This window comes from Anomalospiza imberbis, chromosome 3, assembly GCF_031753505.1.
Source record: "Anomalospiza imberbis isolate Cuckoo-Finch-1a 21T00152 chromosome 3, ASM3175350v1, whole genome shotgun sequence".
NCBI classification, from domain to species: Eukaryota; Metazoa; Chordata; class Aves; order Passeriformes; family Viduidae; genus Anomalospiza; species Anomalospiza imberbis.
In genome coordinates, this window is record NC_089683.1 from 58,191,111 (window position 1) to 58,211,594 (window position 20,484).

A 20,484-nucleotide genomic window follows, 5' to 3' on the forward strand; every position below is an offset into this window, starting at 1 on the left:
CTGGTACAATTTGAGGCTGTTTCCTCTTGTCCTAGCATTTGTTATTTGGGAGAAAAGACTAACCCCCACCTGGCTACAACCTCCTTTTAGGTAGGTAGTTATAGAGAGCAATAAGGTCTCCCCTGGAACCTCCTTTTGTCTGAACTAAATACCCTCAGCTCCTTCACATGCTCCTCATAAGATTTGTACTCCAGACCCTTCCCAGCTCTGTTGCCCTTCTCTGGACACACTCCAGCACCTTAGTGTCTTTCTTTCAGTGAGGGGCCCAAAAGTGAACACAGGATTTGAGGTGTGGCCTCACCAATGCCAAGTACAATGCTCAGATGGGTTTCTGAAGACAAACTTGTGATGGGTTTCTGAAGACAAACTTCTGAAGCCTTGCAAGATTTAGAGATCCTGTGTTATTGGGAAGGGCTATAGGTTTTTACAGCTATCTATACCTGAGGCAGGAACTGAGAGCTGGGCAGAACCAGGGTGTACCCCCAAGCCCTGATTTCCATGAGCAGAATGTTTGGTTTAGGACTTGCCAGCTGAGGAAAGGAAGCTGCTTCCTGGTTCTGTGCCATGCTGAAATGCCCGGTCTGCTGTGCCCTGCCTTTCTTACAAGTGTGCCAGCTGCCTAGGTGCCTACCTGCTGCTCTGCAGGAACACTGCTTCTGTGCCATCAGAGTGCACCCTAAGAAACATATTTTACTGGCTGGAGACACAATGGACAAAATTGTAACAGAACTCTCCACAGAGAAGCCAAATGACAATTTACATCCGCCTGGGAAAGGAGTAAAAATGAAGTAAAAAATAAGTTTTCAGATTAATAGTCAGAATGAGGTTCTGAGGACACAACAGACCAAGCAGCAAATACCTAGTTTGGTGTAATTTATGTAGAAGTATACAGGAATAGCAATTTATATAAAAAATAGAGGAACTTGAGTCAACCATGTTGCATGCAATTAATTAGCCATGCCTTGCAGTTGCCTGGGGTTTGCCAATGTTGCTGGGAATACAGGTGTTGAAAGAGCAAGCCCATTTTAACTATTCCAACTAATCCTCAGCTTTTTTTGATAAGCAATAACACTGTCATTAAACAAGAGAATAAGTGGATTTACTTTGGTTTTCTAAAACATATTAGGTTCTCCTAATGCTTCTGGCTACAAGTGTCTCCTATGTAAAACTACCTTTAACATTTTTTCTGACTCCAGTGTCATTGATGTGAACTGTATTTTGTTTCTATTTTTTATATTAATGAAATTTTTTGTGAAGCAAATACTACTATTAATGCCTTTGCATTATTACCTGAGAGGCAGACCACATGTTAATGAAACAGGAAGAAAAGAATGTAGGGTAATGGAATTTCAGAAGAATCCTTTGCTTCCCTCCTAAATGTAGCTAATCAGGTATTTCTTTGTCATGTAATTTTAGTAAAATACCTTGGAGTAAGTTAGCGGAAGTGCTACCTCTGTTATCTTGTTTGTCCTGTGCATTTTTCAATGGGGCATTTTTCATTCAGCAATGTTGTGCTTTCTAACTTGAATGTGAAAAATGATCCAAAGCTGATAACAAAAATACATTCTTATCAAAAATGTATACTTTCTTATCACCAGTAATAGCAAGGCACACATCACTTTTTATAACCACATAGAAACAAGAGAATTTCACTGCATTTTTATGTTTTAATATTTTTCTTCCTATTTTATTGCTTTATATCCTATTTTGGAATTAGTACTTGATGTGGTTTATTCAAAAAGGGTAAGAAAATATGCTTCTGTGCTTCAAAACTAGAAGAACCTGGCACGAAGAAAGGCTATAGATTTGCAGACTACGAGATAAAACCAGAGGTACAGACCTGCTGAATTAGATTTTTAATCTAATGGCCAATTTCTAACCCTTGTAATTAGCAAATTACTCTTGATGTTAATTCTGTGCATCACCTTGAGGGCAATACTTCTCCTTAATAAAAAGCTAATCCCATCATGACTGAAATGGTGCTAGTAATTACTCACATCCAAATGAAACCTTATGCATTCAAGACAGGCCAAATAAATCAAAACATTTTTCTCTGGTATTTTATTCCTGTTTGCTTTGGATTTATTTTGAAAAATGGGAGAGTTGCTTCCAGCTTTGGATGAAATCCTCCCCCTGCTCTGACAGCTGCAGGAGCTCTGTATCCGGGAGGTTTCTGCTTGTAATTGCATAGCAAGTCTGACTCAGTTCTAGAAGGGCCACCTTAAAGGTTGGGCGGGTTTGATGTGCAGCTTTATGGTTTCTTTACTGAAACTGTTGTCAAGAGCTGTAATTACTGGTATGAATTTTTGAAAAGTTGTCACTGAACTAAAATAAGGACTAAGCTACTGTGCTATGGATAGCTTCAGTTTTGCTTTTCTTCCTAAATTGTCAGAAGTTTCCCTTTTATCACAGGACAGGCATTATGAAATTCCATGAGTTTGTGGCAAGATTTTTTTTGGGAGGACACTTCTTACAGAAACAAAGCTTTGAAGTATTGAATTTACCTACAGCTACTTTTGCAGATTCTTATGCTTCATCACACACAACTTGGCCAGAGACAAGTCTACATTGCATCGTGGACAGTGTCCTGCGGGGCAGTTTGGCAAGGAAAATAAAGCAGAATTGAAATTCCAACAGGAAGATACACATCTTATTTTGTTGTTGCACTGATCTGAAAAACAGCTTTGGGTCAGTTCAGCAGGGGGTAATATTCTGGCTTGAGCACAACAGTTTTAGAATTACTTATTTTTCCCAGTAGAAAATGAAATTATTTGGCAGCACTCTTTCCAATGGGGACTCTTTCTTCAGAAACTACATTATTTTCTTTGGGAAATTGTTCTGCTTTTAGTATTTTTGTACACGCCACGAAGCTGGTAATTGATAACTGCTTTGAGTTTTTTAAGGACTGTTGGCTTTATGGAATTCAAAATGAAAGACACTTTCTGGTATCACTGTGTGTTTCTTGAGGTTTCCAAACCTCCCAAGCCAGGGTCAGGGCTCACCTGGGAGATAGCAGAGACTGCTGCCAGTAAAGTTGTGAGGGTCTTTTATAACCTTAGGGAAAATGTTTTGAGTTGTTTTTCTCCTGTGTCGAGCCTGAGCAGTGGATGTGCTAGAAACAAGCCCAGCACACTGGCAGAAAAAGGATGTGCCAGAGACAGAAGTGTAAGCAGGAGGAACGTGGTGTTGTAGCTCTCATTGGGGGATCCCCACAACCTAAAAATCATTAGAGTTACAGTGCCCCCCAAACCAAGTTGTTCTGGTTGTCTTTTGGTTTAAATAGAGTTTTGGCTGCTTTCTGTGCAAAAAGCTTTAAAAGTATCTGCCCAAAGTTTTGTGTTACATGGAGCAGTGACAATAAATCCACTTCTTCTGTTTGTTTATTTGTTTGTTTGTTTAGATGACTTCCACTTACCTCTTGATGTTGTACCAGCTGTGACAGAGGCCCTTGACTCCAAGAAGCAGGAGGAAGATTTGCACAAGGAGAGCAGATCTTTCCACTACTGTGAGAAAAACACCATGGACCTGTCAGACAGTGACCGTCCTGTCAGCTTTAGCTCCACTTCCTCCTCTGCATCCTCCAGGGACAGCCACTGCTCCTTTGGAAGCAGAATGACCTTGGTTTCAAACAGCCACTTGGGTTTGTTTAACCAGGATAAAGAAACAGGTGCCATCAAGCTGGAACTGGTCCCAACCAGGCAATTTTCCAGCAGCAAGACACGCAAAAACTCTTCTGTGGAGCAAGAGGATCCTGAAGGAAGCCTTGAGAAAAGGCTAAACATGCCAAGGAAAGCAGAACCAAAAGGAGCAAGCAAAAACTGTGCAATGTCCCTGGCCACAGAGCCCACCAGTCCAAAGCTCCTCTACGTAGACAGAGTCGTCCAAGAGATTCTGGAGACAGAGAGGATGTATGTGCAGGATCTAAAAAGCATTGTCAAGGTAGGGGGCTTGGTTAAGACAGTGTTATCTGCTCCAAAATGCCATTTTTTACGTTGTTTGATTTCACAGTGGTACAGATGGACCTGACAATAGAACTGGCATTTGCTGGTCTTTATCGATTAGTGTAACATCATTGTTCAAGTGTATTTCTAGTTTTTATTTGATTTGATAAATCTAAGATGTTACTGTGTCTTCATGAAGAAATAATAGAAACATTCTACAGCTGACAGCAGTAGTGAACAAAGAGTCATAAATGCTTTGCAGTAAAAAAATTATAATATTTTTATATTTACAAAAAAAAATACTCTGTGTCCTAGAATGTATAGCAAGAAGCAAGACAGATTTAACTGCCTCTTCATATGCTTTATCTGAAGGGTCTTACTGATTTTTCCTGGCCCTCCTGGAGTCCTAGCCCTGCAAGTTCTTTCCTGCCTTTTCCCCTGTCCTTTTCATACAGCTCACAGCTGCAGTCTGTTCTCTCTCTGTCCTTGGCCTGTGGTATTGACTATGGCATATGTATCTGCTGGAAAATACTGTTGTTTGGCTGTAATATGAAGGAATTATGTTTTCTTTAATATTTATTCTCAATGGATGTAGCATTTATTAGCAGCAATAGACTTTCCTGTTAGGTCAAATCCCTAACCTAACAGTACCTTTCATTTCCTCTTTCTAGTACAGGGCAAAATGTGAATGAGCACGTCTATAGATTGTTCTTTTCACTCTGTACTTGTGTCTGTGCCATCAGCATCATTCTGCTTTGCATTTTTGAAGATGACAATTTATTCCCTTGGCTATTGTTTGTAGCCTACATGTTTAACACACAAGAAGTGCTTAGTGTGCTGTTTGTAGAACTTAGAGCTCCAGGTAGATGTATATAGTCAGCTGAGATAGGAAATATCAGCCAGCTGGAGACACTCTCCCCACCTTCAGCTCTAACCTGCATGGTACCACAATAGCAGGGGAAAAATGTGAAGGCTTTGATAACTCAAAGCCTGTGATCAAATGTTGTGATTAAAACACCAGCACCCCACCCTGCAAAGTTCTGAGAAAGGTTGCTGTTTCTGCAAGATTTCATTGGTTTCCGTAGCTGGTGCTGTTTCACTACATTCAACTGTTGCCCGAGTTTCATTTTGGACTGTTTAAGGTTGTCAGATGTTGCAGAACCAAGTCAGCTTCTGTGCACAGTAACCACTCACTAGGCATGACTTCCATGGTTTTGGATGGAAGGAGGACTCATCCTCCTATGCTGCAAACTGTACAACTTGAGAAACTGAAAACTAAAATGAATATCTTGTTACAGATTTTCCAGTTACAAGCAGGAATACCAATAAATGCTTTCTGGAGAATACTTCAAGCATCACTACAGTAGATGTAGAGTAAATAAAACAAATGCTTTTTTAGTTATGGAAGAACTGAAGTAATTGTGAACCTGTGAAATACCCAAGCCTATTTCCTGTAGCAACTGATAATGAATCCAGAAAGCTTTTTGTGAAACTAGACAGCTCATTTGAGACATGGAGTGGTTGGCAGTGGTGCTTTTCTTAGGTAGGTGGGATGCAAGGGCTTCAAAGGAACTGCTTCCCAGGTGGTGAAGACAGTGGGGAACCAGCTGCCTCAGCCTGTGCAGAATGGTTTTCTCTTGGTTTCAGGGAAGGGAGGGGTGACTGGGAGCAAACTTCTCAGAAGGGCCCATTTTAAAAGTTTCTCAGGATTCCTTTCTCCACAAGTTACCTTAGCAATCCTGCAATAATTCACCCAAGCAAGGGTGGGGGTTGTGAGAAGATTGGGAAGACTCCACAGAGATCTGTAGGAGTGCTGTAGCCTTATAGAGCTTGATTATCTGGGCCTCTGTGATTTGAGGCCATGTAGTTTGGCAGGCAGGTGCCAGGTGCTGAGCCAAACTAAGATGAAGGAAAGCAGCTTGATTTGTCTTATTTTCCTGATAAACATGGGTCAGATTTGGCAGCTGGTTGGGAAATGGGATGAGAGTGGGAAAAAGGGAGCTGGAGAGAGGTCAAAGGGCAACTGCTGCCCAAGAATTGTGTGGGAACTGAAGAGACACATGAACGTGGGAGCTGGTGGAGTAAAGCATAAGCAAGTGAACCAGTGGTAAGTGGAGAGAGAGAAAATAATTAGTGGGAAAACAATGTGAGGAAACAAGGGAAAACCCAGAAAGTGGAAAGTTGAAGTACAAGATTGGATAGAACTGGAACTCTCTAGTGAGTTTTCACTGACAGTCAATACAGAACCACTGGTGGGGTCATCTGGTCCAACCTCCCTGCTCAAGCAGGGTCATCCTAGAGCACTTGGCAGAGGATTGTGTCCAGATGGTCCTTGAATACCTCCAATGAGGGAGAGTCCACAACCTTTCTGGGCAATCTGTTCCAGTGCTCAGTCACCCTTCCTCATATTCAGGTAGAATTTCATCAGTTTCTGCCTGTTGCCTCTCACCCTCGTGCTTGGCACCCCAGAGAAGAGCCTGGAAGCATCCTCTTCACTCCCTCCCTTCAGGTGCTTCATTGACAAGATTGCCCTTTTCTCAAGGTGGAACAGGCACAACACTCTGAACCTTTCATTGTAAGAGAGATGCCCCAGTGGACTAATCATATTCATTGCCCTCCACTGGACCCACCCTAGGAGCTCCATGTCTCTGGTGCTGAGGAGCCCAGGACTGGATGCAGCACTCCAGATGTGGCCTCACCAGGGCTGAGCAGAGGGGCAGGATCACGTCCCTTGACCAGCTGGCAATGCTTTTCCTGAGGGACCCTAGGATACCATTGGCCTTCTTGGCCACAAGGGCCCACTGCTGGCTCATGGACAGCTTATTGTCCACCAGGACCCCCAGAAGCTTATGTACACAGTCTAGAAGTAGTAAGGAGGGCTGTGTTTTTTTGTTTCAGCATGGAGTTTTTTTGGCAGAGGGAGGGAGAAAGAGGAGGGGGGCAACCCACATACAAAGAGCTAAAACCTGAAGAGGTGTCAGACTGAGGGCAGTATAAGAAAAAAAAAGGGAAAAGTCAATAGGTGCTGTTTTAATCACCCTCTACCCCCATCTGAGAACTATCAGTAGAGATGTAGTCTAATGCTTTTTATCCTCTAGTAGAGGGGATTTGCTGATGCTACGTTCTCTGTAGGCAGTAGAAACATACTTAAAAAGAATGTATTCTCACTGTTGTTCCCAGAACTTTGAAACGGGTTTCAGGACTGGAACTGAGAGGGTGTCAAAACTTACATCCATGAATCTACATTCTCTACATTTCTGGTATAAAAATGCTAAGCAGATATGCCTATTTTTTCCCCTTCCTTCAGTGGGGGGGTTCTATTTTTTGGGTTTTAGATTTTTCGGGGGTGGGAACTTTTTTTTATTAGTTTCAGTGGTGGAGGGGGTGTCTGTTTTGTTTAATTCACTTGATCATTTCTTTTTATATATCCATGCTCTTTCCCATTAGCCAGATCATTAATGAATACATAAACCAGGATGGAACCCAGTATTAGCCCCTAGGGTATGCCACTAGCCACTGGCCTCCAACTAGATTTTGTGCCTGTGATCACCACCTTCAGGTCCTGTTGGTTCAGCCAGTTCTCAGTCAAACTTACTGTCTGCTTATCCAACTCCTACTCCTTCAGCTTGTGCATGAGGATCTTAAGGCAGTTAAAAGCCTTGCTGAAGCTGAGGTAGACAATATCCACTGCTTCCCATTCATCTACCAAGCCAGTCATTTCATGGTTTAAAGGTTACCAGACTGGTCAACTTTCCCTTGGTGAATGACTGTTTCCCTTTGTGATGACTGTTCTTGATTACCTTCTTGTCTTTAATGTGCCAGGAACTGGTTTCCAGGGCTAGCTGAGCACAAATGACCTATTAACATGGATGATTGTGAAATTCATATAGGATCCTGGTACTAGTCATAATATCAAAAGTCAGTTCATTAAGAGTTAGCCTAGCACAGTATTTTGGGCAGTGTCCTTTCCAACCTGTGTTGTCGTTAGAATATGGAGTTGTCATGCCTGAAGTAAAATACTGTGGAGGAATGGGGCAAAATAGAATTTCATCCTTTTTATGCTTGTATTGACCTAATGCTGTTAGGGCACTAGTAAATAAATAAGTAAAATAAAAAGTCATAACTTCTGTTGCCTTTTGAGTATCTGGGTGATCTTAACAGTGCCAATTTGGTAGACAGAAGTAGAAATTGACTTCATGGGAGTGGTTAATGTGATTTTTTAATGATCCTGGAGAGCTGCTGGGTTTTCCAGTTTTCTTTCCAACTGCTGACAAGAAGTATTTGGCAGGTTTAGGATGAGGTACAGGTGCTATTGGCTCCAGGATAAGCATTAAAAAACAACTGCTTTCCTAGCCAGTACAGCCATTTTGCCTGTGACCTGGAAGGACAGTTGAGTTAGGATTGTTTTGAGGCACGCTGCTGTGATTCTTGCACAGGCAAGCATCGCAACAAGGATAGAGTGAACTTTTCCACCATTTGGTATGTTTTATCAGATGATCTGTTAAGGATAATTACAATTTTGAATGAGTGCAGCTTGAAGCTTGTTTTGGGCAAGTTTGTGATGAGAAATTGGATACCTCTGCTTCCTGCTTGTGTCATGCTGACAGGTGTACTGGCCAGGGCAGAACTCACTGACCTTTTCCTCTTCAGGACCTAGCCTGACTTTTTCAAGTAGTAATGTAGTTAGAATAGACCTAAATTTCAATTAGAGTCACTTACTGAAGCGATTTTTTTTCTCCCCTGAGTAAAATGATGTTCCTGAAGTTTTAAAAAAATCTGTGTTTTGCCCTTGCAGTTCACAGGAATCAGAAGCTCCCATTCATAATTTTTATAAATGCTTGTTACTGTAGACAGACATTGACATTTCTGTTTTACCTATGCAAAATGAAAGAATAATGCAAATGCACTGTTACAATACTTGCAACTGCACCCCTATCAGTATAAAAATATAAGTAAAAGGTCATTGGTATCTGTAGAACAACTAGAGGGGACTGAAGTGTGCATTGTCAGTGTGTTTCACATATATTTGATGTAAACAGAGATTGAACTTCAGAAATCTTGAACTCCATCTGAAATCTGGGAGACTTCATTTATGTGAATGAATTCTTCTACACTTTAATTCCAAATGTGACTTTTTTTTTAAGCCGTCTCTACTGAACTAGTTGAAGTCTTTGTCCTTTCTCCTCTCCAGATCTTTTGTCCCTAGCCCCCTCCTTTTATACCTAAGTCTCCTCATTTGAAAAAGTCCCGTTCCCCTCTGCACAATCTCCTGCTTATGATCTTGCTACCTCTCTGTCCTAAGTCTTCTCTCAGTAAATCCCATCTGCATCCCATCAGTATGTTGTCTCATTTCCTTATGTGATCTTTTGCTTTTTAGCATTAATCTTTCTCATGTTCTTCGTTTCTGCTGATTCCAGAGCTCTCTTCATAGTTCTCTCAGCAGGCCTGACAACATTTTCATCACCATTCCTAATTTTTCTTCCCTCTTAAGTGCACAGAAGTTAAGAGGGATGTCCACCGGGTTTTCCTTGGTTCCCATTTTGTCCTTCCCATCTTTCTGTAGTACTCCTTTATGTCTCCTCTGCCCTGAAATTGGCATAGCATGCTTTTCTATACTGTTTATGGCTTGCAGAGAGTCACTGAGACATGGGAGCAATCTTTTCCATGCTCTTGCCTCAGAGGATCGGATATGAGCCAGATGTCGCTGGCAGCACCTGAGAATGGCAGTTGTGGGTTAAGGCCTTGTGAAGCCTGAGCTGAACCTTGCAAAGGACCATTGCTAGAAGTTCCTATTGAGGATACATGAATTTGGAGGATTCCTCTTCACCCCACGCCAGTATGGTCAAAAATAGAGGAATTTACATTAAAGCAGCAAAAGCATTACTCTGAGAAACAAAGTCTCCATTATGCTTGAATCTGCTGCTGTCTCTTCTTGAGACATGAGGATATGGTTCATGTCCCTGCTAGTCAGCCTGGGGGTGCTTGTCTTCTCAGGGGAAAGGTCACCAAAATTTTTCAACATGAGCAAAAAAGGGCATTCTTTCTCAAAAAGCCTCAGGGGAATGGCTTTGCTGAAATCTCCTAGAACAACTCATCAGGGAGGCAGGTTTCTGGCATGGAAAGCTTCATCTGAGATGAACACGTCTGTTGAAGCTATATACTCCTTGTGGGGTGGGGGCAAGCCTTGCAAGGGGAAATGTTGGATGTTTAAGGTAGATACGTGTTGGGGCACCAGTGAGGAAGGGAAGCCCTTCTGAGAGGAAGTCAGTGTCGGAATGTTATTGTTCCCTGTTTCCTGTCTCCTGGTGCTGCAGCTAGAGGACGTCTCCTTCTGTGTTGTAAGCAGTTAGTTAAAAAGACCACTCTGAAGACTGCAGTGTGCACATTGTCACTTGTGATGAGCTAGTAAAGGCATAGTTGCTTGTGCTCTGGGTTTGCTGGGTAGCGTTGCTGTGAAAGTCAATTCTTTGTAGATTCAGAATCTGGGAATTCCAGTATAGCTAAGCCATCCCATAATGCTTGTTCCCACATTATAGTTAATTTCAACACATGAACTCTTTTTCTAGGCCTGCTAACCTACACAACTGAGGAAGATACCTTTGGATTGCTGACATAAGTTGCATGTGAAAATTTGGATAAACAATTTAAATTATGTGAAAAACAAATATTATGTTTTGTATAAATGTAGTATGATTATGCAACAGTGATAAGTTTAACTGTGATTAGTATTTGTTAAATTTTTGAGCTGAACTTTCTCACTGCTTTTCTTTCATCCATGAAGAAAGAGCAGTGTCAAATTCTGATTGACCTCCTTAATGGAAAGTTTGGCTTAAAAGCAAGGGAAGTTTTTTCCAGTAATACTGTGATATGACAGCTGAAACTGAAGCATCTCAGTACATATCCAAGAGGTCTTCTTGAAATTTGTGAAGTTTAAACAGAGTTACAGCAATATAAATCAGAGCAGAAAAATGTTCCATTTAATTATTTGTAATGAATTTGTAAGTAGGTTTATTAGAGAACAGTAGTGTTGTGTTTTGTTTCTGGAGTTGCTGTTTATGAATCAGGACCAGTGCAGACTGCTGAGAAGGTATGTAGTTAGAAGCACCACAGGGTAAGTTACCAAACAGGTGTAAATAGCTATTCTGGCTACCCTTAAATAAATACCTAAAGTAAATCAGACTTCTTTCTTCTGATGCACTTCAGGGTTAGTTCTGTTTTCCCTACAGACTTCTTCCTTCCTGTATGTGAGCCATATTAAACATCCTTAAGCAACCTAAAGTAGTGGAAATATACACAAACTGGGTTTTCTGTTTGTGTCTTAAATAGTTTTACATGCGGTTGTTTCTGGAACTCCGAGATCTTGAACAAAAGTGTTTTGCCAGCTACATATGCTGTAAACTCCTCATCATACGTGCCCTTTAATGATGCCTAACAAAAGCAGAAGCAAAACCCAAACCTCATTTTGCTTCTGGGCAGGATGAGAAAGGTTCTGGGCTTTGGAAAAAGAGGTCTTATAGCTGTACAATACGAATATCATGTGTTGTGGACAACCAGAAGTAACCTAATAAACAATTTGTGTGGTGTAAGCATCTGCTTATGCTGTGGCATGAAGAGGGAGCTGTTTGTAAACTAACTTCACGGGAAATATGCAAAGCCAGGGTTAAATATACTGATGCATGGTTTTTCTTATCTGCATCACCACTACTTCAGTCTTATTTCTCCTGGCAACATTCACAAATTTCTTTCATTCAGCATGTTCCCAAGTACTTGAAAGATACTGCATAAAATGTCATTGCTGCCTTCTTTTTCCTTCACCTGTACTTTGCATCCAGTTCTTATCTTACAGCTACATTGTAGAAACTTGCTGGGACAGAGGCTGTCTTTGTCAGGTGGTTGCAGAGCTTCACTGATTGACTGGGACTGCAAACATTAAGACAGCACAAATGTATAGCCATAGCTTTGGGTTTGTTTTAAGGTCAGCTCTGTGTTTGCACAGCACAGAAGGGTGAGTTACACTGCAGTAATAAATGAGCTGTCTATAAATGTACAGTGAGCCTTTCTTAAGCTGTGGGTGGGAGAGAAGCAGCAGGGAGGGCTGCTGCTCTTCCAGGGAGCCACAGAATTGCCGAAAAGCCTGGCTGCTGTTGCTCTTGTCCTCCCTTTTCTGGCAGCAGGGCGTAAATCATTCGACCGTGCTGTCTGCAACCTCCTACCCACTTGCTGAATGTGAATGAATATAGATTAAAGGATGAAAGTTAATCTTCTGTTCCAGAAAGCTTTATTCTTTTGGGAGCGGGGAGGCAAGGAGTGGATGTAATTTAAATATGGAGTGTGACATTTAGGAGTGCTGGCGGTGGCCAGGGGACTCCAGGATTGAAATGCCCTTCCTGTGACTGCACTGAGGCTGGAGCAGGAGGTTGTATCCCTGCCTAGGGGGATGCATAGAGCCCTTCTGGTATTCAGGAAGTAACAAAAGAGAGGTCTCTTCACCTCTGCCCTCCGTCTTGTTGTTGCTTACTGGCTGTGGATAAGGAGCTGCATAGAACAGAGCAGCAGCAGCTTTACAAAAGTTTATAGAGTAGGCAGGAAAACTGTAAAGAAGAGGTCTGAGAGCTGGGAGGAAGGGAATGGAAGTATCGCTTATGCTGCAAAATTTTCAGTAAATATTACAATGGTTTATTGAGATTATATATTTTTTGCAGAATGATTGGGATTTTCTGTAATGAAATTTCATCATGTGGAGGTGATACCTTAAAGGCAAAGACATTTCTGCATTTCCAGCCAGGCCATAGTTTCTGGAAATTTCTTTGTGTATATATATATACCCATTTTCATTTTGCTCCATGAAAATATTTGACTGCTTTTAAAGTTGTTATATCACTGTTATTAAATATTACTTGTCAGTGAACAGTGCTCTAGTAATCCATGACCTTTAAGCCTGAATGCTTAACAAACCACATAGTAGTCTCTCTCTTTTTTGCTCTTACCACTCCAGCAAATTAAGGTGTGGAGGTAGCTGCTATTTTTCCGGGTTTCATGAGCAGACCATTTTGCAAATAAGACACTTTAACAAAGTTTTTCCTTGCAAACCACTCACTATAAAGGTCCATTTCATTGCTTTTCATATATTCATAAGAAAAGCCATCCAGAAGTCTCTGGTAATCATGTGGTTACTAAGGTTAAGATAAATGCATGTTTAGGATGTGTGCAGATTTTCTCCATTTTGCTGGGTTTGCATTTTCATTCTTTGGAAATCAGACTCTTTCAGTTTCCCTTCTTGTGTTTTAAAATAAACATTTCTCTTCTGGAATGTCTCATTTAACTTGTAAGCATATTGAGATCTCTTTTTAAAAATGTTATCATGCATTTGCCTTACGAATTGGGGAAAGTTTATTTAACAGGGCAAGGGTCTACACCACAAGGCTCAGGTTCTTTTCCTGGGTGATTCATATATTGGAAGGCCTAATATGCCTTAATAATTCTCAATGTTTTGTTTGATTATGGTTCAATAAGTTTATAATCAGATCAACTAAAATATGTTGGAAGAAATAATTTATAGATGAAGTTTAATTTTTTTATATTTAAACTTACTAAGCACTTCCAGCTGGTACTTTTTTGAGTAAGATTGAGGTTATTGAAAGATGATGATGATTGACACCAATGATGTAGATCTAGAAATCTTTACAGCACTTTGTCTGCCTAGCAACCTCAAACCAATTGACATCCTAATTACTATTAATTATTTTCACTTGGCTGTTTTCATTACTGTAGCTTCTTTTGTCTGTTTCCTTTTAACTTTAGAAAGGCATTAGATGAGGGCATCACATTACTCCTTAATGACATATCAGTAAACTACTGATAGCATTCCTAATCCCGTGATCTCCATCTGTGCTCTGAACTTGCTTCCTACCACACCTCTGAGCAGCAATTCTGAGTGCCAGCTTCTGGGAACAAAATCTTGTAGCTGTGATGTGGCAGTGGGTGCTGGGTGATAAATGAAGATAAATGTGGGACATGGTTTTAATCAGTGGGTTTCAACTTCAATAAGTTAGTGTGCTGACATGTCTAAGTGGTGTTTCATATGAGTTTCTGTTCCCAGTGATTTACCCATAATCATCTTTACAGATGTTGGACCATTTACAGGACTTGTCTGTGTACAATCCATCAATCACAGTTTCAATTTGAGTGCTTTAATGCAGCTCTGTCAAATTACAGTTTGATTTAATTGACAGCCTGCCTTCCAAGGTGTCTTTTTAAGATGGGAGATTTCAGCATGGCATTCCTGCAGTTGAACAAAGGAATATTACTGAACTCTGACTGTGTTTCATTAGAGAAAAAATTCACTATGACAAAGAAGGCAAAAATCCATGGGAGCAGTCCATCCAGACAGGCTGACAGTTCAATGCTGGATCAGCTGGTGTCAGGTTTTGACACTCCCAGAGAGCTTTGTAGGCACAGCATTCATGCTGAAATGTCTCATGGGACACAAGAAGAAAGCATACACTGGACAAAAAGAAAGGACATAAGACCCTTGACTGGTGGAGTAGGACATGTGCATCCTCCTACCCCAGTCCTAGAAGGGAGCTGTGGGACAGAGCTGGAAATGAATATAGGCTTCCTCTGACACTGGAGCAGGGGCAAGAGGATGTGCAGAGCTTGCTTTAAAGGCTCAGGCTCTAAACCAGGGAGGAGGAACCCACAGCTGCAGGAAGCTGTTGTGCTGTCTCCCAGCCATGCACACTGGTGAGGCAGCTGTTCTTTCCCCAGGGCCCCTATGAATGGATGCAGTGCAACAGAGTGTTGAGGGACCTCTCACTGACAGAGTTTTCCAGGGCAAATTCTTTAGTTCATTTCTTGAGATTAACTGTGCTCTGACAGCTTGAAGTCCTGTGACAAGATCTCCTGACTGTTAAATTGTTGACATTGATGTGCCCTAGAAATTTCCAGCTTTGTATACGACTGTGCCTGTGCTCATGTGCACAAATGTTCAAAGGCAGCCTAAACCAAAGAAAGAGTGTTTTCAAGGTGCAAGGCATAGTGTTAGGACTCAGGAATCCCTCACTGCTAATTTTAGCTGACACATAACCCCCGCTATGGCTTTCCATGTGTGTGGATGAAGCCAAGGGGACCTACTAGGGGCCGCTACTTCCAGGCCTTAGTAGCTGCAAATGGAACATTTTTAACATCTATAATGTAGGTGAGGAAGTTGATTATCAAAAATCTGTCCATCAGGAATAGCTACACAGAAATAAATACTTTTTTTAAAATCCACTTCTCTAGGTAAAATTTAAGTTAATACTGTTAACTTATTTATAAACCCCTAGCTGTGTGAAGTGTAGGGAGATCTCTGGCATGATCACCTTACTCTGCAATTTAAACAGTGGAAATAAAACTTACATGTGCTTTCTCTATTTTTAGTCTTTCCTCATACCATGTTCTCACGAGTGCTCCCACCGCCAATCTTTGCCCTTCCTACATGCAGTCAGTCAGCCAGCAGAGTATCATCTTACTGTGTCACGCTTTATTGCCGCTACCCGCGAGCTGCGTGTGAGCCAGCTGCACGTGTCAATTGGCACTTCCCAGGAAGCTGGCAGGAAGCGCAGGTGAGGTCGGTATGGATCCTCCACCATCCGCCTGGGGAGAGGACGGTGCTGGAGAGGCGGCCTCCTGCCAGGTCAGAGACTCCACTCTTCTGCAGGGGTATCAGAGAGGAAAGAAATCGATCAGAAACCGCATCTAATGTCAGATTGTGTAAAGCAGATGGGTTACCTTGGTTGCTCCCATTTGGAGGGACTGTCAGTGCTGGGAGGTCTTCTCCATGTCCTTTTACCTTGATGGTTCCTTGGAGAGTTAGTGCTCTCCAAGCATGTCCTTGGACATGTAGGCGTGTCCTCCGAAGCCCACCTGTAAAGCCTGGCACGCCCATTTCCCACAAGGGCACAGCTTTGCTGCTGCTGCTGACAATCGGCAGTCTTAACATGCAAGGTGCTGAGGGCTATAAAACAAATGGAAAAGGTGAGGAGGAAGCGCATGGAGCACAGGAGCTTTCTGCTCACACTGCTGAAGGGAGCAGAGGAGGCTGTGTCTCCAAGCCTGCGTTGTCCTCAGAAAGACCTTGGCTTAGGCTGTTGGTCAGTGGCAGGACTGTGCTGTGCCTTAGTGGGCATTGCCCCAGGTAGGGGCAGGTCTTTCAGACCTGTCCATGCTTTGGTCTATGTGAGGTTTTTCCAGCTTCAGATGTCTGTATAGAAAACCCCACCAAGTACCAGTAAAAGGAGAAAGTAGAAAGACATGCTAACAGAAATTTTCTTTTTTATTTAGGTTTCTGGGTTTGCATGTAGTGAATCTGTAGGGTGCACAGTGCAAGCATTTTTAGGTTTTAACCCCTTGGACTCGTATAGCCAAAGGAACCAGAGCAAGATAGCAAAGTAGGTTTAGCATACAAATGTTCATTGCCTTTGCAGAGCACAGCAGTACTTTAAATAAATCAAAAGAGCTGCAATGAGCTGCCCTCACTAAAATTCATCATCCTTGGCCACCTGTTGTGTGGATAGCATGCTATTCTTTGAACCACAAGGCATTCAGAGTGTGCTGCTATACATGCTGGATAAATTAATAAACAAAATAAATAATGGGGAAAAAAGAATAGGAAAAAAATCAGGCAAAAGATGAATTGGTACATACTATAGTTATCTATAAATTAGCAGAATAAGCCCTGGGAGGCATTTTATAGTGCCTATTCTAATGTACATCTGCTGCCCAACTTTCTTAGTTTACAAGTATGTGGCTAGTTTGGGCAGCATGGTTCTAGCTAGCAGGCTACAAATACGGTCAATTTTGTGGTATGTTTTCCTTCTGGCCTGCAGCCTTTTCCTCCAAGTGGTGTGGAAGTAGTGCTTAGATGGTGGCTAAGGCTGCTGAGCTGTTTCAATGGTTCCTCATCTGCACAGCCATCTGATTTTGGCCAAACACGTTGTTGGGTAGAGGGGAGTAGGGAAAAAATATGGCCATGAGTATGGGGTAGTACCTAGGAGTAAAATCTGCTTTACTAGTAGCACAGATCTAGGGAGTATCAGAAAACTGAGAGTCTGAGTGATGCTGTGGCCCTGCCTGGATCATGTCCTGCTTGATTTAATATTACCTATCCTTCCTTTGTCTGAAACACTACTATAAGCCATTGAAGTTTTGATAAATACCTGGTTTTAAATATTTTTAGGTCAGAGACTGAGGCTTTGTGATGTAAGTCCTCAGCTCTTGAACCCAGAGTGTGTTGCTGAAATCAGAGACATAGGGCAGCTTTGCTTTCTCCTGCAACTTGTTTAGGCATTAGAAAGCAAGGTTTCCTAGTGGGTAGCATCCTTTTTTGGTTATTTTTTTGGTATTGATATTTAATAAAATTTTTAGTCTTGTGTGCCTGTTTCTTGGCAAAGATGTACCTGTGCAACTACACTGCTCTTTTAACAATTTTGCTTATCTTTTGTGATATTTTTATATGCACACTCCTGACCTGTAAAAGGATTAATAAGAACTTACAGTATATATGTTTCTTGCAGAGCAGGATAAAAATTGATTCTAATTTTACAAGGCAGTGGGGTTTATCACCCATTTTTTTAGAATTACTGTGTTAATATTAGCATTACTATTATCCCTTTTTATGTGTAATTTTAACATTACCACAGTGATGGCTGATTTATACTATGGTCTAAACAACAATAGATGAAGTTTTTTAAGTTAAATGTGCATATGTGTTCAAAGGAAAACTGGGGTGTCTAGTTGAAAATGTCCCACTCATTTGCATTTGGTTTCTAAAGTTTGGTCATGGAAAACATTAATTGATATGTGATAATAATTTTGCTCATTTTGTGCTTTTCTTGAAAGTTTTCTCTCATTTCTGATTCATAAAATTGTATTTTTTAGCCCCTGAGGTTAGTGTTTTCATAATTTTATTCCTCTAGAGATCTTTTTTCTCTTTTTGGTGATTGTGGAGGAGGAGAGAGTAGTTAGAATATGCAGCTTCTAGCAGACATTCCTTCTGATGGATTTGGCATGATGAAAGACAAATGGGGAGAATGTCAAACCTGGTAAGAAAGGCAGGGCAGTCTGGCAAGACTCTCCTAGTTTTTGGAGAGTTTCAAGGAAAAGGGAGGACAAAATTATGCAATACCATGAGAGCAAACCATGGTCCATAAATCAATCTAAGGAGACGGACATTTGTGAGGGTTTTTTTTCTCCTATAAAGTAAGCTAGATGTTTATGCCATAACTGCAGAGAAGCAATAAAAGGCAAAGGTTATAAACAAGTCATTCGGTGCCGACAGAGGGTTCATAGATGCTGACAAGAAACAAATAAAGTGAATAAGGCCGGTACTCTGTTCTGATAAATTTCATTGATTTCTGCACCATGTCATTACATTTGCACCCTGCCCTGTTATCTTGTAGCTCCAAACCTTTCGTTATGGCTCCAGATGATAGCAGCTGTTGATACACGGCAGTGACTACTATGGGGGTAAAGTACCATTTGCTCAGAAATAATTAGGAAAACCCCCACGTCTGGGTAGCTTTGATCTGCCTGTGGTGTTGCCATTGCAGAAGACGTTATATGCCAATACTGCATCTGTTTCCTGGATGAGTTCATGAAGCCTTTATGAGAGCACACGTGCACTATAAAGCAGTGTAATCAGACAGGTCCCACTGGCTGAGCCAGTGCAAGCAGTGTGGTGCTGTGCAGGGCCTGATCTGCATGACACCAATGTGTTATAACTGTCCATGGTCCACCTTTTGCACAAAAACTTGGATACCTGGAGCTTTTGCTGTGTGTCTATCTGCTTACACGAATAACAGTCATGTAAACACGTCTGTAGTCTCAAGTCAGTAATATTGACAAAGACAGAAAGCTAAACCAGGACAGCAGTCTCCAAACTGTGTAATTTCCTAGCAGTATGAGATGACGTGTAAGGTAACTCTGAATTGCAAGTGTTTTGAACAAATAACCATCTTGCCATACCCTAGGGAAGCACAAATCCACCCAGTTGTTTCTGGTTTGTTTCTGATCTGAGGCTGGCTGAAGAAGGGGGCCTGAAGTACAATCTGAAGGAGCTTCTAGCAAAAGGGAGCACAGACTGTGGGTGTGTGGTGTATGTAGGCTGATGCTGGCATATGTTACAGGAGTGCAGGGAAACTACCAAAGCACCTGCAGGCTGCTGCTTGGCAGCAACATTAGAAGGGTACCTGGTTCCCTCTTTCTTACTAATAATTGGTAAAAGACTGAGAAGAGTAGGTGTATGTGGAGGAAAATCAGGATAAGAGAAAAAAAGGAGCAGAAACCAGGTCATGCATATAACACTGTCTACAATACTGGAAATAATTGTGGAATGTTTGTTATTTTGACAAAACCCAAGCTCCAGCTATGTTGAGATGAACAAATTGGAAAGGAACTCCTCTTGATTCATTAAATGTGCTGTATAGAATTACTTATTGTAAGATTTCCATTTCTCTGCAACCCAACCTTGTCATATCAGCTCAGGGTGCTGCAGTGTCCCTGCAGTGCTAAAAATGTTTTCAGAGGTTCACAGTTCCACTGCAACTTTTCTATTCTTTGCTTTTATATTATGAAGATGTGTCTCTGGTCAGAAAAGGTTATTTGTTTAATACTATTACTGGAGTAGACCTGAATTTATTATCTACTTCTGCCTTTGACCCAATGTACTGCTTGCTGCAGTCCTGTCTGAACCTTTTTACTCTTCTGCAGGATGTCCTCACCATCCTGAACCTTTTTACTCTTCTGCAGCTTCTGAGTATAAATAAAAAGCTAAAGTTCAGGGAGCCTGTGGATGTGATTCCAAAGACTTCCTGCACAAATATATTTCAAGGTCAGGTGTGGGCTCTGAGGCTGCTGCCAGCCATGAGGGGAGGTGGAGTAAGGTTGAATGCTATCACAAGAGAGATGTCATGGATCTCCGAGGACTTGCCTGCCTGTCGCCACTCGTTGCTCTTCTTAAAGACATTGAGGTTACCTTGGAATAGACTTATTTGCTTTGCCCCAGCAAAAAATACTGAGTTTTGGGAGTGATGAGGGCTGCCTTTAACTGGAGGTGATGATGGAGTGTGGATTATTGATAGAGGGAGAGGACAGGAAATTCTGCTGATACCTAAACCTGAATCTTGGTTGCACCTCTGAGTTTGCTGACACTACTTCAGTTGAACAGAAGGATATGGACATGGAGGTGTGAATAAGGCCTTTGATTCTGTAATTCTTAACCTTAACCCTGTAATTCTTAACCTTCCATATGAGGACATCTAGAAACCAAAAGTCAGATCCTTGGTTGATTCAAACCCTTTGTTCTCACAGAATTTACACAGAGAATAAATCTTAGCCAGTGTATGTGTTCTATAATACCTTTTTCTATATGACTCTGGAACACAGTTATATCTTAGAACTTTGCATGGTCTTGTTGGCATTTTGCAGTGTTCCTTTCCTGCAGCACCCTGGAATGCTGTATTGCTTTTGGGAGGTTGCCACACCACATTGTCTAGCCACAGGCTAA

At 41.5% G+C, this 20,484-nt stretch overlaps 1 protein-coding gene across 5 annotated transcripts in view; it reads left to right on the forward strand.

Moving 5' to 3' along the window:
• The window catches only part of PLEKHG1 (pleckstrin homology and RhoGEF domain containing G1), a 126,415-nt gene that overhangs the window by 75,559 nt on the left and 30,372 nt on the right, over window positions 1–20,484 (forward strand). For all 5 annotated transcript variants that reach the window (XM_068184588.1, XM_068184587.1, XM_068184592.1 and 2 more), the window contains one exon: window positions 3,401–3,939. In XM_068184588.1, the coding sequence (XP_068040689.1) occupies window positions 3,401–3,939 (539 nt within the window). The remainder of the gene's footprint in view (window positions 1–3,400; window positions 3,940–20,484) is intronic.